Source organism: Haliotis asinina, chromosome 1 (genome assembly GCF_037392515.1).
Source record: "Haliotis asinina isolate JCU_RB_2024 chromosome 1, JCU_Hal_asi_v2, whole genome shotgun sequence".
NCBI lineage: Eukaryota > Metazoa > Mollusca > Gastropoda > Lepetellida > Haliotidae > Haliotis > Haliotis asinina.
In genome coordinates this window covers 31,362,247-31,389,408 of record NC_090280.1, presented here as the reverse complement: position 1 = coordinate 31,389,408, position 27,162 = coordinate 31,362,247, and the positions used below count along the sequence as shown (strand labels likewise).

The 27,162-nt window shown below is 40.7% G+C and overlaps 1 protein-coding gene across 1 annotated transcript in view; it reads right to left on the bottom strand.

Annotated features, from left to right (window-relative positions):
* LOC137278483 (scavenger receptor cysteine-rich type 1 protein M130-like) overlaps positions 1-26,431 on the bottom strand; it is a 34,286-nt gene extending 7,855 nt beyond the window's left edge. Inside the window, exons 1-10 of the mRNA XM_067810841.1 lie at positions 26,310-26,431; positions 15,477-15,624; positions 10,831-11,006; positions 10,319-10,457; positions 9,861-10,027; positions 8,076-8,226; positions 7,692-7,861; positions 7,467-7,611; positions 7,063-7,232; positions 447-689 (exon numbers count right to left, since the gene is read on the bottom strand). Coding sequence (XP_067666942.1) covers positions 447-689; positions 7,063-7,232; positions 7,467-7,611; positions 7,692-7,861; positions 8,076-8,226; positions 9,861-10,027; positions 10,319-10,457; positions 10,831-11,006; positions 15,477-15,624; positions 26,310-26,364 — 1,564 coding nt within the window. The 5' untranslated portion in view covers positions 26,365-26,431. The remainder of the gene's footprint in view (positions 1-446; positions 690-7,062; positions 7,233-7,466; positions 7,612-7,691; positions 7,862-8,075; positions 8,227-9,860; positions 10,028-10,318; positions 10,458-10,830; positions 11,007-15,476; positions 15,625-26,309) is intronic.
* Between the last annotated feature and the right edge of the window lie 731 nt (positions 26,432-27,162).

The following is a 27,162-nucleotide window of genomic DNA, read 5'->3' as shown; positions in this document are numbered from 1 at the left end:
TTTCATGAAGGTCGAGAAATCACTGTAGGCCATTAATTTTGCTAATCATCTAACATCACTCAGTTGTTAGTGTTTGTTTCTCGTTGTGCTTTTGGTTTTTGCTTGATAATGAAACTCGTACCCATGAGAATTTCTCGTCATGCACCAATCACCTCTATAGAGCGATTCCTTTGAAAAAAACGACCATGAGGAGGTGCAAATGCCAGTGGTGATGCACTCTCAAAACATCCATTATTTTCATCACTTTTATTCTCCTTAAGAAGGAAGTTACCCTACTTCTTTCATAGAATATAGTTGGATGCGTGCCACACAAATAATCCCTTATGACTATCCAAACAGCCAAGTGTCCTCTTCGAAATACCTGTATCCATATTTTATACATGTGTAATGCATTTTATGAAAACAATGTATTATAATCTTTATGCTTTATACCATGGGGCACTTACACAACACGTTGATTCGAGTAGAGACCGTCACATTATGGACATTGCATGTCAATGTGCCCGAGTCAGACTTGGATACTTTTGTTTTACTGAATGTTTGTCCACTGTAGGAACGTCCACTGTGTGTCCACCTGAACGACGAGACTGGGGAGTTGGAGTAGTCGACCACACACTTGATACTTATGGGCTGACCAAGAAAGACATTATGGACACTACCTGGCGGCTCCAGCTTGATACGCAGAGTATCTGGAAAACGGGATATAACAAGATAAAATACTCGCACAGAATCCAAATACATACACATACATTTCGTAGGTGTAGCTAAAGGTAAAACACTCACACACGTACTCGTGTGATTTATGACAAGTCAGAACTCGATCAGTATAAGGAGAAAACTGAGATAGTTTTGTGATTTGTGATATTCAAAGATTTTCATGGATTGTTAATATGTAAAATGTAATTAACTTTGAAATCCACATTCTAGTCGTTACACATCCTGCTGTTTTGTTTTCTATGTGTGTATATATCACTGTACATAGCCTTAACCTTTCCGGTATAATGCATTATATTAATCACGATCTCTGTCTTACGAGATTACGCCTTCTTGAAAACAACTGTGATGAATCTATATGGGTCAAATTATTTATCCCACAAAAATATTTTTAATGTGCCAACGAGAGACGAAAACACCGAGCACACTACTTGATCCCATCAATATGTTTGAAGATGTTGATGTTTTAGACAGTGGTATTATACATTTATGTCATAGTATCAGTGATCACAAAGGTACTTATATCGCTGTTGGTGCCCATGAAAATACAAAGTTAACCTATAAGAGAAACGTGACAGACAGGTGACTATAAGAAACTAAATGCTATGATTAATGAGAAAAATCGGTATAACATATTTTACTAGTTGCAGGAATCTTAATGAAGCCGGTGCACAATTTTATAAGCATCTCAACCGTTTTATATCGGTGTGTATTCCTTGTAAAACGACCAACTGATAAACCTTGGTTCAATTCGGAACTTCGTAGGCCCATAGTATATTCATTTAGTAGATATTTTGGCTTATAAGAAACAAAGAAATGAGGTAAATAATATGAAATGTTACGCAAAATAATCTTTTTACGCTAGTCTCAACCTTTACTTGATTTGTATTCCAGTAATAACAATTCTAATTGGAAATTACTTCGGTTCTGGAAGATTCAGGATCGGTCACTTGTATTCCGTCCTTGAGACAAAATGAAACAGATGAAAATCCAACGTTACACACTGGTTTGCAGGAAGCAGAGACACTTAATAAGTATTTCCAGTCTATATCCAGTATTGATAAAGAAAACACAGACATGCCACTCTTTAACAAACACACTGATTCTGTTTTGGATCGTGTAACAATTGATGAAAATGAAGTGTATGATACAATCAAATGTTTACATCTTAAAAAAGGATTCTGGACCTAACAGAATTAGTCGTAAATTTCTTTAAATTGTAGGACATTCATAAAGTGTCCCATCATGCATCGTATTTGATCAGTCATTGAACAGTAGGACATATATCCAAGTATCTGGAAAGCAGCAAATGTAATGCCAGTATTCCAAATGGGTACCGCTCAATGTCTTGTAATTATAGACTTACAGGTTTGATCAAGGTATTTAAGTGAGTGGTGCTTGAACGTCCGTACAACTACTTTAATTCACACCAGTTATTGTATAAGTACCAATCAGGATTTCAGTCTGGTCATTCAACTGTCCATTAATTTAAATTTAATATATTACCAAACCTGTGAGGCTTTGGACGATAAAAACACTATTCTACGGGTTTTCTGTGATGTCTATAATGCGTTTGATCGTGTGTGGCATGAGGGTTTATTGTTGAGACTAGAAAAATACGGAATTCATGGGTCACTGTTAGACTGACTTGCTGATCACATAAGTAAACGTTCAGAAAGCGTCTTTGTAAAAGGAGTCCTATTCACGCCGAGGTATTTATAAGGTGGTGTCCCTCAAGGGTCATTCCTCGGTCCTTTCTTATACCTTGATTATGTCAACAATATTGCTGATGATGTAGATTGCTTGTCACAATTATTTGCTAATGAGTCTTCTCTAGGCTTAACTTCTCATGATCGTCTATTTGCTGAAAGAGAATTGAATTCAGACTGGAAAAGACTACGGGTTTGGACAAAGCGGTGGCTTATAATATATAATCATGATAAAATTGAGTTAATTACTAGTAGTTTTTCCTTACGTAAGAATGTTGATGCACTTAAGCTATACTTCAACGGGGTTCGTGTCAAAACAGTTAATAATCATAAACATTTGGGATTGACATTTTCAAAAAAATTTACACGGTCTGATCACATTGATAATATTGTAAAAGCAACTTCAAAAATGACATCTTCTCTAGGTAAACTCATTTTTTTATTACCGTGCTCTGTATTGAATAGAATTTATGTAATGTTCATAAGATCCCATTTCGAATATGCGTGTCAAGTTTGGGATGGATGCGCTCAGTATCAAGAAAATAAATTTGAACAACTGCTATCAGAAGCAGCAAGAATTGTAACAGGGTTACCCAAATATACTCATCATGAACATCTGTATTATGAAACTGGTTGGGAATCTTTACAAAAAGCAGAGTAATATGGCACCATCCTCTCTTAAAGATCTTGTTCCTGGGAGAGTAGCATTTAAACATTAACTATAATCTTCGTAATTCTGATGACGTCTCACTTCTTTCCTCACGCTTATCCGTGTGTAATAATAAATTCGTATTTTCCATCCATAGTTAGAATGAGGAATGAACTTCCAGTTGAAGTGGAAAAAAGCATGTCACTGAATTCTTTTGAATCTAATATTGATGTCACAACTGCCCTTCAGTATATTGACTTTGGACCGAGAATGTCGTCCTAATGTCACACTAATGTCGTCCTTACAAACTATGTTACATGTGTAGTCAATCGAAGTATGATCAGTTCCGTCCTGGTATACGAGATAACCCAAGTTGTGCTTGAGGAAATGTTTGTGAAGATTCTGATTATTACCTATTTGACTGTCAATTATATACTCAACAGAGAACTACCATGGTGACTAATTTACGCAGTGTTACCAATATGAATAAAAACTCTGCGTTACTATTTCATGGCAATACAGTTCTGACTGTTCATATAAACGAAAACATATTTACAACTATTCAAACATATTTTTGTCAATCAAAACGATTTTCCTTATTACTGGAACTGTTCCGTGTGTTTCCATATGGTATAATGAATGTTAATAACGTTCTGTAACTACTACGGAGAGGGTGTTTTAAGTTGTGTAACTTGTACCCAATCCTTTTCTCATGAATAAAATGTTTAAAACAAAACAATCTACAACAAACGCATGAATACCTAATCACTGCAGGACTAACTCAACAGTCACGCCCCCAAACCAAACCTGCATCAACGTCACACCACCCCGTACAACAGCTGTCTCAAACCTACCTTCACATGACACCACCCCACATCATTAAATTGTCAAACCTACCTCCACATCATTCCAACCCACATCGCTACAATGTCATACCAACTTCCAGCTCACACCACCCCACATCACTACAATGATAGGTAGATAGATAGATAGGTTACATGCATATAAGGCCATTCGACATACAGTACAAAATAGTACGTAGTATAGATGCGGGCACTATATTGTTCAAACTACCTCACCATCACACCACCGCAAATCACGACATTGTGAAACTTACCTCCACGTCGCACCACTGCACATCACGGCATTGTCAAACCTACCCTCACGTCGCACCACTGCACATCGCTACATTGTCAAACCTACCTCAACATCACACCACGCCACATCACTAAATTGACAAAAAAACATATTTGAAAATCTCCACACCAAATCACCCCAGTACCATTATCAAACCTACCTCCACATAACATCACCCCACATCACTACATTCCCAAAACTACCTCCACGTCACACCAGACCCACATCACTACATTGTCAAACCAACTTCAAAATCACACCATATCACAACATTGTCTGACCAGCTTCCAAATCACACCACCCCACATCTCTACATTACAAAACCTACCTCCACGTAACACCACTCCACATCAACACATTGTCATACCTACCTCCACGTCACATCACCCCACATCACTACATTGTCAAATCTACCTCCACATAACACCACCCCACATCACTACATTCCCAAACCTACCTACACGTCACGCCAAACTCACATCACTACAGTGTCTAACCTACCTCCACGTCACATCACCCCACATCACTACATTGCTATAACTACCTCTACGTCACACCACCCCACATCACTACATTGTCAAACCAACTTCAAAATCACACCATATCAAAACACTGTCTAGCCAAACTCCATATCACATCATACCACATCACAACATTGTCAAACCAGTTTCCAAATCACACCACCCCACATCACTACATTGTCAAACCTATCTCAACATCACATCACGCAACATCACTACATTGTCACACCTACCTCCACGTCACATCACACCACATCACTACATTGTTATACCTACCCTCACGTCAGACACTCACATCACAAAATTGTCAAACCAACTTTGAAATCACACCACATCGCCACATTGTCTAACCCACCTCCATATCACATCATCCCACATCACTACATTGCCAAACCTACTTCCACATCACACCAAACCCACATCACTATATTGTCATATCTAGCTCCAAGTCACATCACCCCACATAACTATATTGTCATACCTACCTCCACGTCACATCACACCATATCACCACATTGTCTAACTCACCTCCACGTCGCACCACCCATATCACTACACTGTCAAACCTACCTCCACATCACACCACCCAAATCACTACATTGTTAAACCTATCTCCACATTGCACCACAACACTTCACCACATGGTCAAACCTACCTCCACGTAACACCACTCCACATCAACACATTGTCATACCTACCTCCACGTCACATCACACCACATCACCACATTGCTATACCTACCCTCACATCACAACACCCTCATCGCTAAATTGTTAAACCAACCTCCACATCACACCACCCCATATCACTACATGGTCAAACCTACCTCCACATAACATCACCCCACATGACTACATTGTCAAACATACCTCCACATCATACTACCCCATATCACTACATTGTCATACCTAACTAAACATAACATCACGCCACATCACCCTATTGTCAAACATACCTCCACGTCACATCACCTCACATCACTAAATTGTCAAACCTACCTCTACGTCACACCACTCCACATCAACACATTGTCAAACTAACTTGCAAATCACCCCACATGACTCATTGTCAAACCAACCTCCACATCACACCACCCCATATCACTACATGGTCAAACCTACCTCCACATAACATCACCCCACATGACTACATTGTCAAACATACCTCCACATCATACTACCCCATATCACTACATTGTCATACCTAACTAAACATAACATCACGCCACATCACCCTATTGTCAAACATACCTCCACGTCACATCACCTCACATCACTAAATTGTCAAACCTACCTCTACGTCACACCACTCCACATCAACACATTGTCAAACTAACTTGCAAATCACCCCACATGACTCATTGTCAAACCAACCTCCACATCACACCACCCCATATCACTACATGGTCAAACCTACCTCCACATAACATCACCCCACATGACTACATTGTCAAACATACCTCCACATCATACTACCCCATATCACTGCATTGTCATACCTAACTAAACATAACATCACGCCACATCACCCTATTGTCAAACATACCTCCACGTCACATCACGTCACATCACTAAATTTTTATACCTATCTCCACGACACATCACACCACACCGCTACATTGTTTTACCTACCCTCACGTTACTCTACCCTCATCGCTAAATTGTCAAACCAACCTCTACATCACATCACCCTACATCACTACATTGTCCAACCTACCTCCACGTCGCATCACCCCACATCACTACATTGCCAAATCTACCTTTACGTCACACCACTCCACATGAACACATTGACATACCTACCTCCACGTCACCTCACACCACATCACTACATTGTCATACCTACCTCCAAATCACCCAACATCACTACATTGTCTAACCCACCTGCACATCACATCATCCTACATAACTACATTGTCAAGCCTACCTCCACATAACATCACCCCACATCACTAGATTGTCAAACTACCTCCACATCACCCCACCCCGCATCACTGCATTGTCATACCTGCCTCCACATCACACAACACCCTAAATCACAACATTGTCAAACCAACTTCCAAATCACACCACATCAGTACATTGTTAAACCTACCTCCACATCACATCACACCATCCCACATAAGTACATTGTCAAATCCACCTCCACATAACACCACCCTACGAAACTACATTGTCAAACCTACCTCCACGTCACGCCACCCCGCACCACCATCATTATCCACCCACACTTTGTGAAACCCACCTCTGAAACATCGTTACCCACTTTAACTACTTTTTCACAACTAGCAGAACTACCGTATAAAGCTCACTCAAAACTTTGCTAAACCTACCTCCACGACATATCACGCCAACATCACTACTGTGAGAGCAGCCTGGTGTTGTTCCCCATACAGAGTGGGAACACTCATATAGGGAGGCCTCTGACCCCGTACAGTTGACGTTACTCAGCCAAATAAGTCCTTCACCTGGTCCATAAGACGTTGTCACAGTGGCATTTGTCCTCAAACAGACAATCACAAAGATGATAACAAACCTTAATAATTAACTGTTTCTCACTTTCGTGGAGCTACGACAGCAAAAATAAATTTAAACTGAAAATAGACAAACAATTAAACTAACGAGACTGTTCAGCCAATTGAAAACATTAAACTTTCGTTCTTAAGCCTCGCTGGGAATTTTCAAGGTTACCGTAATCTTGTTCTAAAACTGTTTAGTGGCACACAGGTGTAGTTACCAGGGCAGATTTGCCATTTTGCACACAACTTGTGCCTCTTGTGAGAAAAACGACGCCCATCTACAGACGGTTCCCCAGACATTGTTGTGTAGTACTTCTACCCGTCCCTGTCCAGGAGTTGTCGAGTTCAAGCGTATTTGATTAGCTGGAACAAACAATGAACCGTTACAGAAGCCCATAATATTGCACCGTCTTTTTAGAAATTCAAGAAAGAAGTTTACTTACCGTAATGACACTGTATTCGAACTACTATTGATGACGAGTTACCAGCAGCCCAAGGGTAATGAAGACATTCGTTCAGAGTGAATTCATTGCCAAGACAATGGACCTTTTCTAATATATCGCGTTGTGATTCGCTGCCGGTGTTTGGAGATGAGCTGGCTTTGGCTGCAATGCTAAATATAAAGTAGAGTGCATCAAACTGTTTCGAAACATTTGACGGGTTCATTGAAAAGAAATGGTCAAATGTGGGTCAAATCTATTTTGCCGTATTTTGATAGACTGCTGCTGAAAAAAAAAACAACAAAACACCATGCTTCATTTTCTTCACATAAAGTAAAATGATGTATTGACTGACGTTTCAGACAAGAAGATCATTAGATGTCTTACGTGTTATGTCCCAACATTCTGCAGGCAACTGTCGCCTCTTCACGCCCGAACCCAGAATAGTGAACTCTCCCCCACCGTCCTCTATAGTACAGCTCCAGTATTCCTTCCCCTGTCGTGCTGGTGGTGGAGAATATTCTTGCCGCTGTAGCCTCTGAGGAGCACACATAATGGGTAAATGTGTTGATGTGAGGACCATGGTGTTGGTTTGACTCTAATATACACGACCATTCGAAAGATTTCTGCATAAAACTCCTCTTGAAGATAACTTGGTTTAACAGACTTTGGCATTCTGAACTGGAGTAAATGAGTGCGCTTAGATCACATTTCAGCTATTGTGTGACCTAAAGCAAGTAAATTATATATCATGACAACGGAAGACAGTGAAGCAACTAACTTATCACAGATTTCAATTTACAAAAACGTAATCCACTCTAAAACAGTTTAACTTTAGATGACAATACAATAGGAAAACAGGCTATAAGATTACCAACAACTGAAGGTAGATCACTATACTAGAGACCACGGTGACTTACAGCGTATTCGCTTCCTGCATGGAAATTGAATAAACTGTGAACAGGGTATTAAACTTTATTGTGTCACTAACATTCATAAGTCTTGTCCTGAAGTTTACAAAGGTAAAGTTTACAGTAGGGTAATCAAAAGTTTCACTACGAGGGCTATGATAAAGTAGTGACACTAACTATATTCTCGATGTCCAAAGTTATAAAAGCTTCTGCTATATTTTGATTGACTCATTAGCAAAGCTATCTAACATTTCACATATAAGGGTACTGCGGTATACGAGAAATAATTCATCTCTACACACTCGGGTATAATATTTCTAAAAACTGCAGAACATGAAAAACGATCTGTCATTTTGTACCTCTTGGACAATGTTATGTCCTCAGATAATATCATAGTACATATGTTCAGTATAGTATTGTATGACTTCCTGTCGTAATCAGAAAGAAAAATGGATTGCTCGAATTAGACGGTGGCTGTCTTTTAAGGACACCCTATTGTAGTCTTTGAAAGACATTGTGTATATTTAGGCTGGCACTGAGTACAACATATTGAGAGCTGACACTTGTGTGGTTATTCAGTATTTAGTTCAATCCCTTTGCATCAAATATAAATAACTGAAAATATAAGTGAGTGAGTTAAACGTGACAACACTAGAATAAACCGTATCCTCATGTTTGCGTCATCTGAAAGGAGGTGGGCAGCCGCTCTTAAACAAGATGTTCTCAGTAAACATGAAAGGGAGAGGGTGGTTAGGGCGGGTCATTTTAAAAAGCCAATGTAGTGTCAAGTAGCGTTTGTATGGACTTTAATATGTCAATTTTATTGTAGCAGTTTTCTACCTTTCCCAGACACACAATAACATTTCTCGCTTATTTTGTTTCCTGAAGTATGTGGTGCATTTAAAGCAGATTTTGCGGTGGGTGGATTTGATATATATACTATTGAATAGCCATTCGTAGATGCTGAATTTCATTGTGAATGCAAAGACTGATTTGGATATAAAAACAAGCCACAGAATTGTTCTATTGAAACAACATGATAAGTACGTTTTTCACAACGGTGATGATGGCAGGTGTTCGCAAATACATCACATTTGTCATATTCGGAAGACGTTAATACCTGACACTATTTTCAGAAAGAGTGTGTGTGTCACCTTAAACATCCCAATACATTATACTTCTGCCACACAGCAGCGATCTGTAAACACCCTTGCCCAAGCAATTCAGTGATTAGTTTAAAGAGAAATGATCCGAACCACACCTTCAGGAAATGAGAAACACTCGACACCAACAGCCTCAGAAGAGTTACAATCATGCGTCCCCCATGGTCTGTGCTTGCAGTCCTCTAGATCTGTGTCTAGCAGCGTGCACTGGACATCATCTAACCACATTTTCATTGAACTCTCTCCGTCGATTGCCTTTCCTCCCCTGTAATAAATAGAAAGCGTGAGTTTTCTTAGGAATAGTCTAGCATAATCACGAAGGGGGAAACCAGAAATGGGAATCGCACATCGTACCCATGCAGGGAATCGAACTCAGGTCCTCGGCTTGACGATCAAAAGCCTTTAATTACAAGGCTATCTCGGTGCCCCATAAAGATAGGGAGAAAGACACATCTGCACACCTGAACTAGTGTAAGTTTGTTGTAGATAATGAAGCTAGGTTTGGTTTAACGTTTAGCTGCTTGTAATAGGCTTGTTTGACAGTAGTATTACTTACTGATACCCCAGAGCCCTGCACACAACTGAAGCTTCTACTTGTCCAAAGCCATCGTCACACACTGTTCCCCAGCTACCAGAGTGGAATACCTGCAATAGTCCCCTTTTGTAGCTTGGTGTCAGCTTCATCTTTATGTCACCTGGTGAAGAAGAAAAACAACACACATGAAGCCCCATTATGAATTCAAACTGATACACATTGATTACTGATTATTGGAGATGGGTTTTTCGGAATAGACATCTAACACCCCACGTGTTACATCAACTGGACCAATCGAACCCGTTATATTTCCTCTGTATCCCAAACTGTAGTACCCTCACTTTTTGTGAAATGATAAATTTTGCAAAAATTAAGATTTCTTTCTTTCTTATTTCCTTTTGGTTTCCTTTGTTTCTTTTCCTCCTAGGGATCATCGCCGTGTTCTAACAATGAACGAGTTGCACAATAACTACAGCTAGATAAAAATGATGTCTCTTACTTTCAAGCAAATACGTGTCTAGTTGATTACTAACTTGGATCACAGATGATGCCGACATCTTCATTGTGGGCACAGTCTTCATCTCCCCATGGCCTGTGTGAACAATTGGCCAAAGACGATTCGGCTCCTGTGCACTTCATCTCATCCAACCAAATCCTCCCTCTTCCAAAACCGAAATTTTGTATCGCCCTTGGTGTAAGTCCGCTTTTACTAAACGCACAAATAAACTGTTGAATGCCAGGGCTGCAGCAACCTTAAACCTTTAGATCATGGTTCATTTACTTTACCTGCCAAATTACATTAAATAAATACTATTGTTGGGTGATGCCTTCATTTTGTCACAAACACTTCACCCACACATCTAATAAGACTAAGTGAGTGAGTAAGTTTACGCCACACTCAACAATATTCCACCTATATGGCGGCGGTCTGTAAATATTCAAGCCTGGACCAGACAGTCCAGTGACCAATCGATCTGAGTATCGATCTGCGCAATTGGGAACCGATGACATGTGTCAACCAAGTCAGCAAGCCTGACCACCCGATCCCGTTAGTCGCCTCTTACGACAAGCATAGTCGTCTTTTATGGCATACATGGATTGCTGAAGGCCTATTCTACCTCGGGACCTTCACAGGTCCATACGACTAAGCGATATCAAGATGTCCAGTTATATTCATGTATACCTCGACTACCTCAGTATTTCACACACCTACCATCACTGCAAGGAGTCCAGTTATACTCATGTATACCTCGACTACCTCAGTATTTCACACACCTACCATCACTGCAAGGTGTCCAGCTATTTTATCCACAGCTCGTCCACCTCAGTACATCACAAAACTACCATCACTGCAAGGTGTCCAGCTATTTTATCCATAGCTCGTCCACCTCAGTACATCACACATCTACCATCACTACAAGGTGTCCAGCTATTTTATCCATAGCTCGTCCACCTCAGTATATCACACAACTACCATCACTGCAAGGTGTCCAGCTATTTTATCCACAGCTCGGCTACCTCAGTACATCACACAACTACCATCACTACAAGGTGTCCAGATATTTTATCTACAGCTCGGCTACCTCGGTACATCACACATCTACCATCACTGCAAGGTGTCCAGCTATTTTATCCATAGCTCGTCCACCTCAGTATATCACACAACTACCATCACTGCAAGGTGTCCAGCTATTTTATCCACAGCACGGCTACCTCAGTACATCACACAACTACCATCACTGCAACGTGTCCAGCTATTTTATCCATAGCTCGGCTACCACGGTACATCACACAACTACCATCACTACAAGGTGTCCAGCTATTTTATCCACAGCTCGTCCACCTCAGTACATCACACAACTACCATCACTACAAGATGTCCAGCTATTTTATCCACAGCTCGGCTACCTCGGTACATCACACACCTACCATCACTGCAAGGTGTCCAGCTATTTTATCCATAGCTCGTCCACCTCAGTACATCACACAACTACCATCACTGCAAGGTGTCCAGCTATTTTATCCATAGCTCGTCCAGCTCAGTATATCACACATCTACCATCACTGCAAGGTGTCCAGCTATTTTATCCATAACTCGGCTACCTCGGTACATCACACAACTACGATCACTGCAAAGTGTCCAGCTATTTTATCCACAGCTCGTCCACCTCGGTACATCACACAACTACCGTCACTGCAAGGTGTCCAGCTATTTTATCCACAGCTCGTCCACCTCGGTACATCACACAACTACCATCACTGCAAGGTGTCCAGCTATTTTATCCATAACTCGGCTACCTCTGTACATCACACATCTATCATCACTGCAAGGTGTCCAGCTATTTTATCCACAGCTCGGCTACCACGGTACATCACACAACTACCATCACTGCAAGATGTCCAGCTATTTTATCCATAGCTCGTCCACCTCAGTATATCACACAACTGCCATCACTGCAAGGTGTCCAGCTATTTTATCCACAGCTCGGCTACCTCAGTACATCACACAACTACCATTACTACAAGGTGTCCAGCTATTTTATCCATAGCTCGTCCACCTCAGTATATCACACAACTACCATCACTGCAAGGTGTCCAGCTATTTTATCCACAGCTCGGCTACCTCGGTACATCACACAACTACCATCACTGCAAAGTGTCCAGCTATTTTAACCATAGCTCGTCCACCTCGGTACATCACACAACTACCATCACTGCAAGGTGTCCAGCTATTTTATCCATAGCTCGTCTACCTCGGTACATCACACAACTACCATCACTGCAAGGTGTCCAATTGTTTTCCTACAATCTTCAACCACTTTAGTACACCATAATTATAGAGTAAGCTGTTTTCTAACCCCCTCTGGGCTGTAGTTGCCACCAAAATAAACTGTTGGCATTGTTGAAATTTTCTCGGAAACAACGAAACTGCTCAGCCTCTTTGCGTTGACTCGTTCCCCCAGGAGCCATTCCTATAGTCACATGGCGTTGGACACTTTTGAGCCGTGGCTTAATATGCGGGTATGTACTACTTAAATTGTTTTCAGCTCTCAAACTCTAATGCTTTCTGTCACACAATATGTCTTGTACACTTGTCTGAGATATGTCAAGCTCGTAAAAATATGGGCAGTGAGAGACGTAAATAGATTGTTGTTCGCTCATCAGTGTACAGACTGGATAGGTGAGGCAGCATTTTAGCGGGCAGACAGTGGAAGAACGAAGGCAGACCAGCAGCAAGGCAAGCAATGGCACCGACCAGTACATCCAGCCATCTGCTGCTCAAGCGTCAGCATGACTTTGTCGCCTTCCCCTGGTAGCACCTGTCGGACTCTGTAGACTGTGTGTAAACTGTTCGCCCTACCTAACAAGATTGTATTTCTAGAATAAAAACATCAGCTCTGTACATAACATCACCTCCTCTTGTTTTAACAGAACCAGACTTTCACATCCGAAAATCACGCGGAGGTGAGGCGAAATCGGGTTTAACGTCGCACTTAAAGATATTTCGCTCACATGACGACGAGCATGCATGTGTCTGATTGTACTTACCCAGATTTATACTGGTTTCATACTGTTAGCCCACTGAGATACCAAACCCAGTAAAGCATGACTATACCAGTCAGATACACTATACTGACTCCGAGTCGACTAATCCTTGTTGTACCGATTGATGCCGAGCGCCAGACAGGAACCAACATGTACCATATCTTAACGTCGTTTGGTATGACGCTTCCACTTTCCATAATACTGATGGAGTTAATCATAGCACATGCATATACGAGGGGGGTTCAATAATTTTTGCAAGCTGGGCATTTTTGTTTACATTTACAGTGTCAGCTCTTAGCAGGTGTTACCTTAGTCAAAACATAATGTTGACACATGTCAAAACAATAATTCAGATATAAATGCTCCACTGACCGAGGGGTCTCCATAATCAATTCCCCCAAACATGAGCAACGCGCTGTAGTAAAGTTCCTTACAAAGGAAGGATGCACAGCTACAGAAATACATAATCACATGTGTAATGTGATGGGTGAGGATGCTCCTAGCTTTTCCACAGTTTGTCGCTGGTCTCTTCAGTTTAAGCGGGACAGGAGGTCCATAAACGATGAACCACGGTCAGGTAGGCCCTCAGAGGTCACCCAACCGGAAGTTATCGCCGCTACAGAAAAAGACTGTTGACAGTCCGGCGTGTGAAAGTGTCAGAACTGTCTTTGGAATTCCAGATATCGGCTGGGAGTGTTGAAAAGATAATTCATGATCATCTTGGAATGTCCAAAGTGTCTGCAAGATGGGTACCCAGAAACCTCAGCGCTCAAGATCGCCATCAAAGAACTTCAGGTTGTAAGGAGCTCCTGGATCTCTATAATGCAGATGAAGCCAGATTTCTTTCGCGCCTGGTGACAGGTGACGAAATATGGATCCACCACTGGGACCCTGAAACTAAACTGGAATCCAGCATGGAAGCACCCCAGTTCCCCACCTTAACAGAAGTTTCGCACTCAATCATCTGCGGGCAAGGTTATGGCCACTATATTCTGGGATGCCAAAGACACATTATTAATTGATTACATGCCACACAAAACTACAATGAATGGTCAATGTTATGCAAACTTAATGCAAGAACTGCGAAAATCCATTCGACAGAAACGTCGTGGAATGTTGTTACGTGGTGTTCTGCTTTTGCACGACAATCAGATCACCCAGATCTGTGCCCCAGATCACAAGTCTCGAGTTGCACAGGCTGCAATACATGAATGTGGATTCGAACCGTTACGTGACTCAGCCTACAGTCCAGACCTAGCCCCAGCGACTACTTCCTGTTCAGGAACCTGAAATCTGCACTACGTGGAAGTCACCACTGGGATGACGACGGTGTCAAAGCTGTCACAGAAGCGTGTTTAATGGGGCAACCTGAAGACCTCTACGAAAGTGGTATCGAAAGCCTTAAAGAAAAATAGAAATGAACCTCCCCCCTCCCCCCCAACCTAGTATGTTCCATCCAATTTACTATTTCCTGCCCTGCGTTCTCATTTTTCTCTGTGTACACGTGTAAGTCAAATATGTATTTCCTGTGTGCACGGTTTCTTTTTGTGGCTAGCATATTTACGTTACACTTGCTTGTTCTGACCCTATATACTGTTTGAACATTAGTAATATTTGAAACACTGCGTCTTACTATCGCCCTAGTTGCCTGCAGGCCACTTTAGCTTCATTGGCACCAAAGCTGTCGTCACACACGGTGCCCCATCTGCCGTTATAGTAAACCTCAAGTCTCCCAACTCCGTTGTTAATTGGGGAAACCAGTCGGATATTCTGCCCAAACGCTGAAAATACATAATAGTGTGTCAGTATTAAACAACAGTTTCTGAACACGTTTATCCATCTACAGGAGAATATTTAGTACTTTCCAGTTATACTTATCATGTGAAATATCCAAGCTGGGTATGGAAGATTTCCAACTTGATCTTGTCTGAGTGTGAACAACATGTTCATTGTTCAAAACTATATTTCAGAAATGCGGATAAATTCAGTGGCATACATCAACGTCGAAAAGAAATGTGTTGGACTCACGTGTTCCATGACAGACCTATGTACGTTACTGACAGATTTGTAACAGCTGGAGTACTGCTTTGAGGCGTCAGACAACGCTTTTTTAAGCGAATTAATGTCACATACTGACAGTACAGACCTTGCGTACTGACAACACATTTTAATAAAAGAGAACGTCAAACACTCCTGAAATACAAGCGTATCATTCTGCGATTGTGTCGTACATTCCAGTATATCGCAATCGGGTAGCATTAAATGTGTGCAAGATTTGATTTCAAGATTTCTGATTCCAGACTATTTATTCAGTATCAAAGACTTCCAACCAAGTGTACCTGTATATAGGCTACAGTCAGATTGTGACACTTTTGTAGATTAAGGTATTAACTGAAATTTCATGAAAGGACTGAAGTATATTGATTGTTGTTATACAAAATAGCGCGAAATGGCTGGCCCTCGTAGTCATTTCGCGAAATTTCTCATTTTTTTGGTCATATCACGAAATGACTAATTTCACAATCAGACTGTAGCATATATATAGTGTATGCATAGTCAAGGCACAATGTATACCATTAACATTTCTAATGGCTCAGAATGAAATGAAGCACTGTTAAAAATTGTCATGTGTCTCCCTTAGCTGCCCAGATAAGCTGAATTGTGTGCAATGTAAGATATAAAATGCTAAAGCTTCTGATATTCTGTTATCTGTCATAGCTTATGCAAATACTTGGTAGAAAAACTTGTTTCTCAACTTGGTACACATGCAGTAAGAAAGAGAAGTAAGAAAGTGCTACACATTCTGACATCGCATTTTTAAACGATTAAACTTTCTTAGGTTTGTCTATATTACACGATTTGCCTCTGCAAATGTTTTAAAACTATTTATTCAACTGTAGATACACACAAATTCATAAGTCACAATGTATATCATTAACAATTATAATATAATCAGTTTTCCCATAACAAAGAGTAAATGAAGCTTTCATAAAATTGTCAGTGGTCTCCCTTTGATGTTAACATTCAGCTGTTTGATTTGTAAGCACTCTAGAATATGCTATGGTGTCCTATACTTCCCACCGCATGGCACGTAAAACATAAACGACGTTGCCATGGAAAAGACTACGTCGACAACGACGTCGTGCAGAAATACACAAGAATGGTCTACAGCAACAATGCAAAATCGACGTCGCCTAATCTGTCCCCGCAGGAGACGAAATATGGCATTTGTACCACGGGGTTGACGTTTGAACCAGCGGGTTTAGTGAATTAGTTCAGTCAATTCATTAGAGTGAGTGTATCATTTTCTTGCATAAATTAATTTGCATATTATAAGGATGTTAGAATTCACAGTTTTCATTATTATTTCCACTATCTGCAAATGCACAGTGGGTTCCCTCCTACGTTTCGTGTGGAACATACATGCATGTGAATGGTTATATGTTTATTGTAAACAAAAAGAAAATGGGATAATGGATCTCGTAAAGATGAGTTCAGCAAGACTGTATATCAGTCTCAACAGTGAGGATACGCGGATACCGCAACCACAGACCAGTACACAACGAAGTTAAGGTGAATCTTTTCCACTCTACCAAAACACTGACGGTCCCCGCACAACATCGGGGGTTGTCATGGCTGTCTCAAGAAGGCTGTGGGAAAACACCTTCTCGACATGTCCAAGTTCTTGGAAGATGAGCAAAGACTGAAATAGGCAGAGGTGCATCAGTACAATGCCATCGAAGACTGCCCCAACAAGGACAGAGACCTGGAGAAAAGACTAGGCACCTTGAAGTTATGGCTGGCTCAGATGACCACCTGACATCGATGGGGTACCTGGACAATGTCTAATATTGTGTGAAGTTGTACTGCTTGTGTTTTTTTTATTGCTATCTCTTTCTGTCTCTCTCTGTCTCTCTCTCTGTCTCTCTGTCTCTGTCTCTCTCTCTCTCTCTCTCTCTCTCTCTCTCTGTGTGTGTGTGTGTGTGTGGAAGCAGTCGACCTCAGAGTTATACCCCTGCAAGCCTAACAGTTGTTTTACACCCACCCATAGGTCACACTTACATTGCAAAACCCTTTACACTTACAGCTGATATGGACCTCTCACCGGGGTCAGATGGTCTTAACTTCTCTTGTTCTGTTGTGGACATATATAAGCCTGCCTGTCCCAGCTGTTTTCAGGGTTTGGTTAGTGTATTTAGACCCTTGAGTGAAGAGCTAATTTTCGAAGTGCGAGTTTGTATGCGCGTGGTTTACAGCACGGAAATTCATAGGTAAGCCATATCTGTAAATATTAAATAAGTACTTGTTCAAGAACTCTTAAATATAACACACAGGATCACAGATATCTCATTAAAATGTTAAATGGGGATTAACTGTAAATGCAGAAAAAAAAGTGAAATAGCTGTTTTCAGAAATGGAGGGAAGTTTTCAAAACATGAAAAGTGATCATCAGATGGCGAACCCATTGAAGCGGTTTCTCATTACGTATATACTTGGGAATTGTCTTTCCCTGAAGCAATATTTCAAAAGCGTGCTACACTATGGTAAACCAAGCTGATAAAGCCTTAGCCTTAATACTTATTTCCGGATTTTTTATTGTAAAATTCAGCCTATTCTCCTCTATGGGTAAGAGTTGTGGGGTGGTTTTGCTAACAAACCAATACAGAAAGTTCACACCATGTTTTGTAGATTTGTTATGAAAATATGTTATAGATCTCCTAATGTCGCAGTACTGGACGAAAGCGGGCGAACGCCACATTTCTTGTTAATATTTATCTACGTGTTTTAACATTCAGGCTAAGAATTGTCAGACTGCCAGAAAATCGTTTGGTCAAACATTATTATTATATGTTAAAAAGTTTGATTGTGAGGGCTGCAAACATAGGGCATCATACGTTTAGCAAGCACAGAATGTCGGTGATTCAGTTCATGAAACAATTCATTAGCATATAGGACAAATTGTATGGATAACAACTTCTTTATTGCGTGATAGCGACGTTTCGGTGCAGATTCTTGTACCGTTGTCATTCATGCACCGAAACGTCGCTATCACGCAATAAAGAAGTTGTTATCCATACAATTTGTCCTATTTGCACACCTCAACTTCTAAAATGCCACTCAAACAAGTAATTCATTAGCATATTTACACTAAGAACTAAAGATGTGTGGATCCAGGACTGGTCTGCTTGTGTGCACTAAGCTTCGATGTTAACATCATATTGTACCTTCAACGCCACCTTTCAAATGGAGCCATATTAAAATCACATCACTTCACCTAATGTTACAAAATTTCGCCATTCAGCCTCCGAGTTACAAATTGCATCATATAGACGGTCCGTTTCGCAGACGAAAATTGATGCAGTGTGCCCGTTTTGTGGAGTTGGCCTGGAAGATGAAAACTATACCTTAATAATATGCCCTGTATACATACAGCTGAGAGATGCGTATGCACCACCATAAGTATCCATCCAAATAGAGCATTCATTCAATTACTGGCCAGTCAGGATGCCTTTATTTCAAATAATTTAGCAATGTATGTGACTAAAATGTTCCATATCCGCATTACAAACCTTGTGCTTGTATAACAACCTATTATGTTCAATTTGCCTATGTAAATTGTACTACAGGCATCCCAGGCCATCATCTACAAACTAAAGTGTCTAGGTGTGGGTGTGGGTGTGGGTGTGGGTGTGGGTGTGGGTGTGGGTGTGGGTGTGGGTGTGGGTGTGGGTCTGAGTCTGGGTGTGGGTGTGGGTGTGGGTGTGGGTGTGGGTGTGGGTGTGGGTGTGGGTGTGGGTGTGAATCTGAGTCTGGGTGTGGGTGTGGGTGTGGGTGTGGGTGTGGGTGTGGGTGTGGGTGTGGGTCTGAGTCTGGGTGTGGGTGTGGGTGTGGGTGTGGGTGTGGGTGTGGGTGTGAGTCTGAGTCTGGGTGTGGGTGTGGGTGTGGGTGTGAATCTGGGTTTGGATCTGGGTCTGGGTCTGAATCTGGGAGTGGTTCTGGTTCCGGTTGTGGGTGTGGGTGTGGGTGTGGGTGTGGGTGTGGGTGTGGGTGTGGGTGTGGGTGTGTGATATTACCCAGAGCCTTTGTTGAGTACTCTAGTTTTTGGTGTTTGCACGAGGGCTGGATTTTAGTCCGACGCAGATGAAGATGAATTATTTCAGTCTGACTCCGAACAGGCGGATACGTACGGAGGTACTGAAGCGGCGTATTAGTCTCATTATCTCCTACGTAGGAGATATTAAGTCCTACGTAGGAGATAGTGACACCAAAAAATATTTCTCACCATGGCCCTAATACGCTTCCGCAGATGCCATAAACATACCGGCACTGAATGATGCGCCTATAGGCATAACAGTACAGACTGATACGCCAATGGACATACGAAAACTGAATGATACGCCTGTAGATATACCAGTCCTGACGAATGTTGCTACAGACTCATTAGCAAAGTGTTATAGACAGGGAGGAACATCATCTCTGAAGCAAAGAGGCAGTGCCTGAGGGGTAGACAAGGTCTGCTCCCTGACAACGACCCACCATCATCATCAGGTGAAGAATATGATCCAGATACAACTACACTCGACACTCAAGCTCAGAGTTTTACACCATTTTACCAAAGAGCGAAGCTGGTTAAAATTGAAGACAAGGAAACCACATGACAAAACAAGCCTATGCCCAAATTTTGTCAGCTGCATCAAATAGTTGACAGACCCAAAAGCAACCCAGCTTAAATTCACCAGATTCATGAAAGGAGATTGTTTCAGCTTGCTCAGTTTAACGGATACACTATAAAACAGGTGTCTCGATATGGTTCTTTACTCCGTCAGCACTCCATCTATCAGGAAGTTGAACTGCCACTCAATTCATAAAACTTTGTGATCATTTAGAAGAAAGGATGAATGAATACATTGACTTTTTTCCCGTGAAGGAGGACAGTAATCTAGAAAAATGGCAAATATTATTTCCTGGAAGTAGAGAAAGCTGCGAGTGGATGGCTACTTCTCCAACAGAGTTGCAGACCTCCTACCGCTGTCACTGGCAAACTGGTCAGGTCAGTGTGTTCGAATATTTTGCAACAATGCATCTATCCCTCTCAGAGACAAACAACCCCAGGAATTGGGACTAAAACAAAAGAATTTCCTTGGCACAAACACGGAGTTGAGGACTTCCCGACATCAATCATCCATGTAGGACTCCAGTATTCCATACTCAGGCAGTGTCACCTACATCATCACCACACATTAGTCCCGACAGTGCTGCATTGACGTCTGCTTCAGGAACGTCCCAAGGCAATTCATTCGTCATACCTGACGATTTCATTGCAATTCGCGTTACATGAAATTCTGAGAGCGATGTTTTTGCTGTATCACAATGTACTTTCACAAACGATGCTAATATTCCAATGCCCACTCTTAACATTCCCAAACCAGCAACACCAAGAAAGTCAACAACACTCCTCGTATTCAGGAAACGTGAAGCAACTCCTAAGACCTGGATTACAAATAAAGGGACTCTCTGAGCAAGAATATATGAACCAGGAAGAGAATATTATGTGAACTAGAACTCTGAAGAACCACGCCAAAGCATTTAAAAAAACCCATTTGGAACATAGCCTCATGCACACGACAGAAAGACTTCGTTTGCTCAAACACAACAGAAAAGAGGACTCGCACATACTTAGACAAGAGGTAAATGTTGTTAAGGAAATTACAGAAAAAATCGTCAAGTTCGCCGACCCTACACTTTTCAACATAAAGGGAAACCACACAGTGTCTGTAAACATTTTTCATAAAAGTTTTTGGAGTTTGCTGAATCATATATCAATCATGCTCTGCTAAACATGAATCAAGGGATATTTGCTGGGACTGAAAAGAGGGGGAACCACCAGTCACATAACAACACTGCCACTAGTACACTAAAAATGGTTCGAGAGCACAATCATTCCCAACAGCAGATGCTCACTGCACCCGTCGAGATACGAACTGTACAATGACACATGCACCAGTGGTACTACCAAAGGAGAATCATCGTCACTTTACAAGAGGGTGTTCAGGGAAGAAAAAATAAAGGACAACGCCCTTGCTCTCATGGACAAATCCATTTTTTGTGGCAACGTTTGATCTTCAGACTGTATTATGTACACCATGCGCACTTGTCAGTGAAGGTTTCTACATGGAGAAATTGAACTGTTACGGTTTTGCAGTCAAAGATTTAGCTGCACTTACTTCTGTATTCAGGACAGAATATAAACCAGTATTTTATCACAGTATCACAGTATTTTATTCAGGCATGCGGCAAAGGAGAAATTTATCCACCTGTGTTTTTGGTCTCTTCATCAATGATCTTCAACCATTCCTAATGAAAGGATGCACGGTTGTTAAAAGTGGCGATACAAACAATGTGCAGGTATATATCCGTATCTCTATGCGGACGACTTTGTCCTACTGTCCGATTCTGCTACTGAACTGACAAAAACACAGATTCCGTTAAAAACTATTGCATTACCTGGAAATTTGATGTATACCTGAATAAGTGTTTCAAGCCAACAGACTCTAAATGATCAGTTCTGTCAAAACTGTAGATCTGACGTCGAGAGAAGCACAAAAGGCTTTATAATAAATGCTTAAAAGATATTTCTAATCTACATTTGATAAATACCTCCTTCTGCCTAAACAAATATATTATCGTCTCCTGAAATGTAGAACAAATAACCATGATCTGCCTGTCGAGGTTGGCCGTTGACATGGCATAGAGAAAGGATTTTCGACATGCAAACTGCGTATGTCGCCAGCTATAACCAGTGAATTTCCACTTCCTGTTTATATATGAAACTTTTCCTGAATCCAAATGCATATGTATCTAAAATAAATGCACATATTGCATGTCGAAAATCCTTTCTCTATGCCAAGTCAACGGCCAGCCTCGACAGGCAGGCCTCCACAAACTACACACACACACACACACACACACACACACACACACACACACACACACACACACACACACACACACACACACACACACACACACACACACACACACACATATATATATTAATGCCGTCAATTATTTGTACGCTACTTCAGAAATTTGAAATACTGACAGTCCCTTTAAAGTGGAGGAATTATCTATAAATCTTTCATGTTACTTAGTTTTGATTATTACATCCACTTGGGGGACTACTGTACCCAGGAACACTCCATTTTACTAGCAAACATGAATCTAGACGCATTGTGCTCAAAAGTGGTGCAGTTCGAGGAACACTCTAGATCATGATATATAAAAAAATTAAAAGGAAGAATAATCTTTCGCCTCAGTATCTCTTATCTACAATACCTAATACTACTCATGATAACCTCATTGGACATCTGTCAGCGCGTACAGTTAAATGTAGACATATGTGAGATCACTTTTACCTTATACAGTAAAACTATGGAATTCCCAAAGTCCAGAAATTCAAAATACTGATACTTTATCCAAAAGCTCCCTTTTGCAGAATTAATAACAAAACATTTTTTTAACCTAAATTATTGATCAAGTATATGCCAAATTATCCATTCTCGCTTCAAGCTCCGTTGGCCTGGTTTGGATGCCGACAGGTTTGACAAACATGATAGGCAGTCCCTCGTGTTTATGTTGTCATCCAGTGGAAAACGCTGTGCATTATTTCTTCACATGCAATAAATCATGGAATTATGACAAAAATCCTCATTCTATTTAAAGGGATTTAATATCAACACAAAATTACAAGCCTGTGCATCGCACACTGGCAGTGATCTAGACAAATTGTTGAAATCTATTCCTGATTACATAATCTGACCGATAAGAAATACTTTTATATTGACTGACAAACAAACAATCGATGTTCATTACTATAACGGGAGAGGCCTCGGAGCCTGTTGGTGAATCCGTTCATAACGCCTGTTTTCATGAATAAAATATGTTTAAATCAAGCATGTCTGATGTCACACAAAAAAGAACTTATAAGGTATAGTGACAAGGACCCTATCAGGAGCTAAGCTGGACATTTCTAATCTCCCCTTGGACATGGGGTGGTTTGAGGTAGGAAACATCTTCATACTATGTAAGTGTTGAGGAAAGATTGAGTGAGGATTGTTTCACGCACGTGGTGGTAATATACCTATAGTGGATGTGGCATGTTGTAAAACGTATTTTATGATTTAATTGCCCTAGCCGGCCAGTTCTGAATATTACCGATTTTGTATCAAGTTGTGTGCACACTATTATAAATTGTGAAGCAAAATTTGACATTTGATTGTAAACAAACGGCTGCAAATTAAGGTCACGTGTAGTCCAAAGCACTGTCAGACGATATATTATTTTTGAGCTGATTTTACTTTCAGATTTCATTTGGACAAAAGGACTGATGAGTGCACATAATATGCTATATACTACGTTTCCACAGGGTTGTTATGATATATATTTTCTGTGCTGTTTTGTGGCATTTTACTCAGACATGAGTTATTAGTGAAGAGGTTTGCGTCCATTTAATTCGCATATTAATGGTGTAACATATTGTTTGGCCTCCGGTTTAATGCAGAACGTTCATTTACGGTTTGCTTTGCATTAAAATTGTTTCCTGTCCTTCTTTCAATAAATGGCAACAGCTGTGTTGTGTTGTCTCAGTTGTGACCCGTTATCTTTACATGTGTCATTTTGTTGCATCACAATGCGGCGTTCAGAAAGATATGATACTCATATATGGGTTTAATCAAAATTCATGTAGGTAGATATAATGCTAATCTATAAATATGGACACATTTCATGATACATATGTGAGTTTTAACTTGCGTTTTACATCCCGGACCAAGTAGGGCCAACAGAGACTTAACACTTTTGATTGAGGCTATGTTGAACATGGAGAGAGAAAAGGGTTAGAAAAGTGATACATTGTATATAGGTAGATTATGAGCTGTTCACTGGAACAGAAACAAATATCGAGCGTGCCTCAACCCATAGATATTGAACTGTTTGAAGCATGGTGTCGGATCGTACACTTCAGCCAACCTGTGTGGATCAATCGATTGAAATCTTGCATCTTGCTGTTTTTCGCTCAGGTATTGTCTTAGTTAACAAAGCGAGATGTAATTCCCCTTCTTAACATTCACAGGGACTACATTTAAAAGTTTTCTCAAACTTTTCATTGGAATGCGAGAAATTTGTTTATGTAGCCATCGCTAGATATGGTCGACAACACAAGAAGAACAAATTTAGAGTTATCTTGATTTCTATTCGCAAAACATCGGTAATTTCCGTGCATCATGCGTCATTTAATGTTATTCGAGATAAAAAAGTAATTACCACGAAGTAAACAATGAGTTGATTTGGTAACGGGATGTATTGCAATTTACCTCGCTTGTACACGGCGTACATTGAAAATAATACAAGAGTGCTCAGCTGCCAATCAGACAGCGACATCTATGTGTGAGGTAAGATAAATAATACTAATATGTGTGTTAAACATAATACATGTGCAAGTTTTAATCTGCTGTTGACGGCCCGAGCTTTAACGGAACGATCAATAGTGGCGGTGATTATGTTGAGAGTGTTGAGAAGAGATTGTGTCATTTGCAGATGGGCATGTTTTACATACAACGAACAGTGACCTTCTTGGGTGCTGTTTGATTGCATACAGATGTAAAAAACATTTTCGGGTCGACAGAAATGTTTATCGGAAGTGACTGAAGTAGTGATAAGTTTTAAATCCCGTTTCGTTTAACGATTCTTCCTTTTAGACGTCACCCGCGATGTCGCTCACGACGTCGACCGTTTTCTTTGTAGCGAAAAAATATTTTACAAAGCGACGCCGAGCAAGACGTCGTGTTTGGGGTCTTTACACCACTCCATAGCAATTTTCGGACTCCATAATATTCAGTGCAAACGATTCTAACATAGTATTATATGCCTCCTAAAATGGGAGATATGACCAACACCTTGATTTCTTACTAGAATTATATTATGCGAGTGAGTGAGTGAGTTTAATTTCACCCCGATTTTGGCACATTCAGTATCAGTATCACGACGGGGAACACGAGAAATGGACTTCGGCGTGACCAGCGAAGGCTCTAAACACAAGGGTACCCTACCACGCTGAAGTATATTAAAACTGAAAACTTCAAGTAATACTGGGGAAATCGAAAGTGTGTGTGTTTGGCAAGGAAAGTCAGCAATAAAGGAAACAAAACTATCATTTACAAGTGAAAATACTCGATGTTCAGACACAACGGTCTACAATGACGGGAGGAATAAACTACAGGCACAGTGGGCTTCACAACATATGTCCCTTGAATGAAATAGACACCTACCACTGACAGTCAGCAGGAGGAACTATAGACACAGTGGAACTCACAACATGTGAATAAAATAGACATCTACCACTGACAGTGAGTGGAATGAGCTATAGACACAGTGGAAGTCACAACATATGAATAAAATAGACACCTACCACTGACAGTCACCGTGGCTAGGAACATCAAACGAATCTTCGCCCTCTCGTCCATGATGGCGTGACACCAGGACACATAAGAATTCCAACTTGTTTATATCACCCCGACATGTTCCTTGGATGACGATGTTTAAGTATTTAACTTCCCGGTGACAATATACTATGAGAATAGTAGTTAAACTTCCGTACAGAGGACGCTGACTTGACTAGAAGATATTTCCTCCTCATGAATCTATATGTGTACACCCGGACGGATGCTTTGCTACACGATAAAAATGTAAAATGATTTACATGTAACGTACTTTTTGTTTTTATATTTTAATTCTAGATTCATCTTTCACTTTGATACTTTCTAGGATGTTTCAAGGAGTTGAACTAGTTTCACATGTATTAAATATTTCTTATCGTTTTCTTATTCTGTTTGATTGTTTTTATTTTGCTTTGTGTGCTATGTTTTGGTTTAATTATGAAGTTGTATTTCCGAGTGCCAAATATTGGGGCATGTTTCAGGAACTTGACTACTACTTACTTCATGATGTTAAAGTAATGTTCTCTTTTTTCAGTTCTTTCATGGGACTCAAGCCAACAAACGTACTAGTATCCGTACTTTACTAACAAAGAAGAATCCCAAATATAACCTGTGGTGGAAGTCGTTATGGCCGAGCGGGTTAGGCGGCTGACTTTGTGTGCTAGCTATTAGGTAAGGTAAATTCCCTTAAATAACAGACACCACTACCACTTGCGTAAACGTGTATGACAGTTGGGCGTAGTCGGTCAAGCGTATACATGACCATTGTATTAGTATCCTGGTCAGCCGCATACATCAGGCTTGAAAGAGAAATCTGTTATTCCC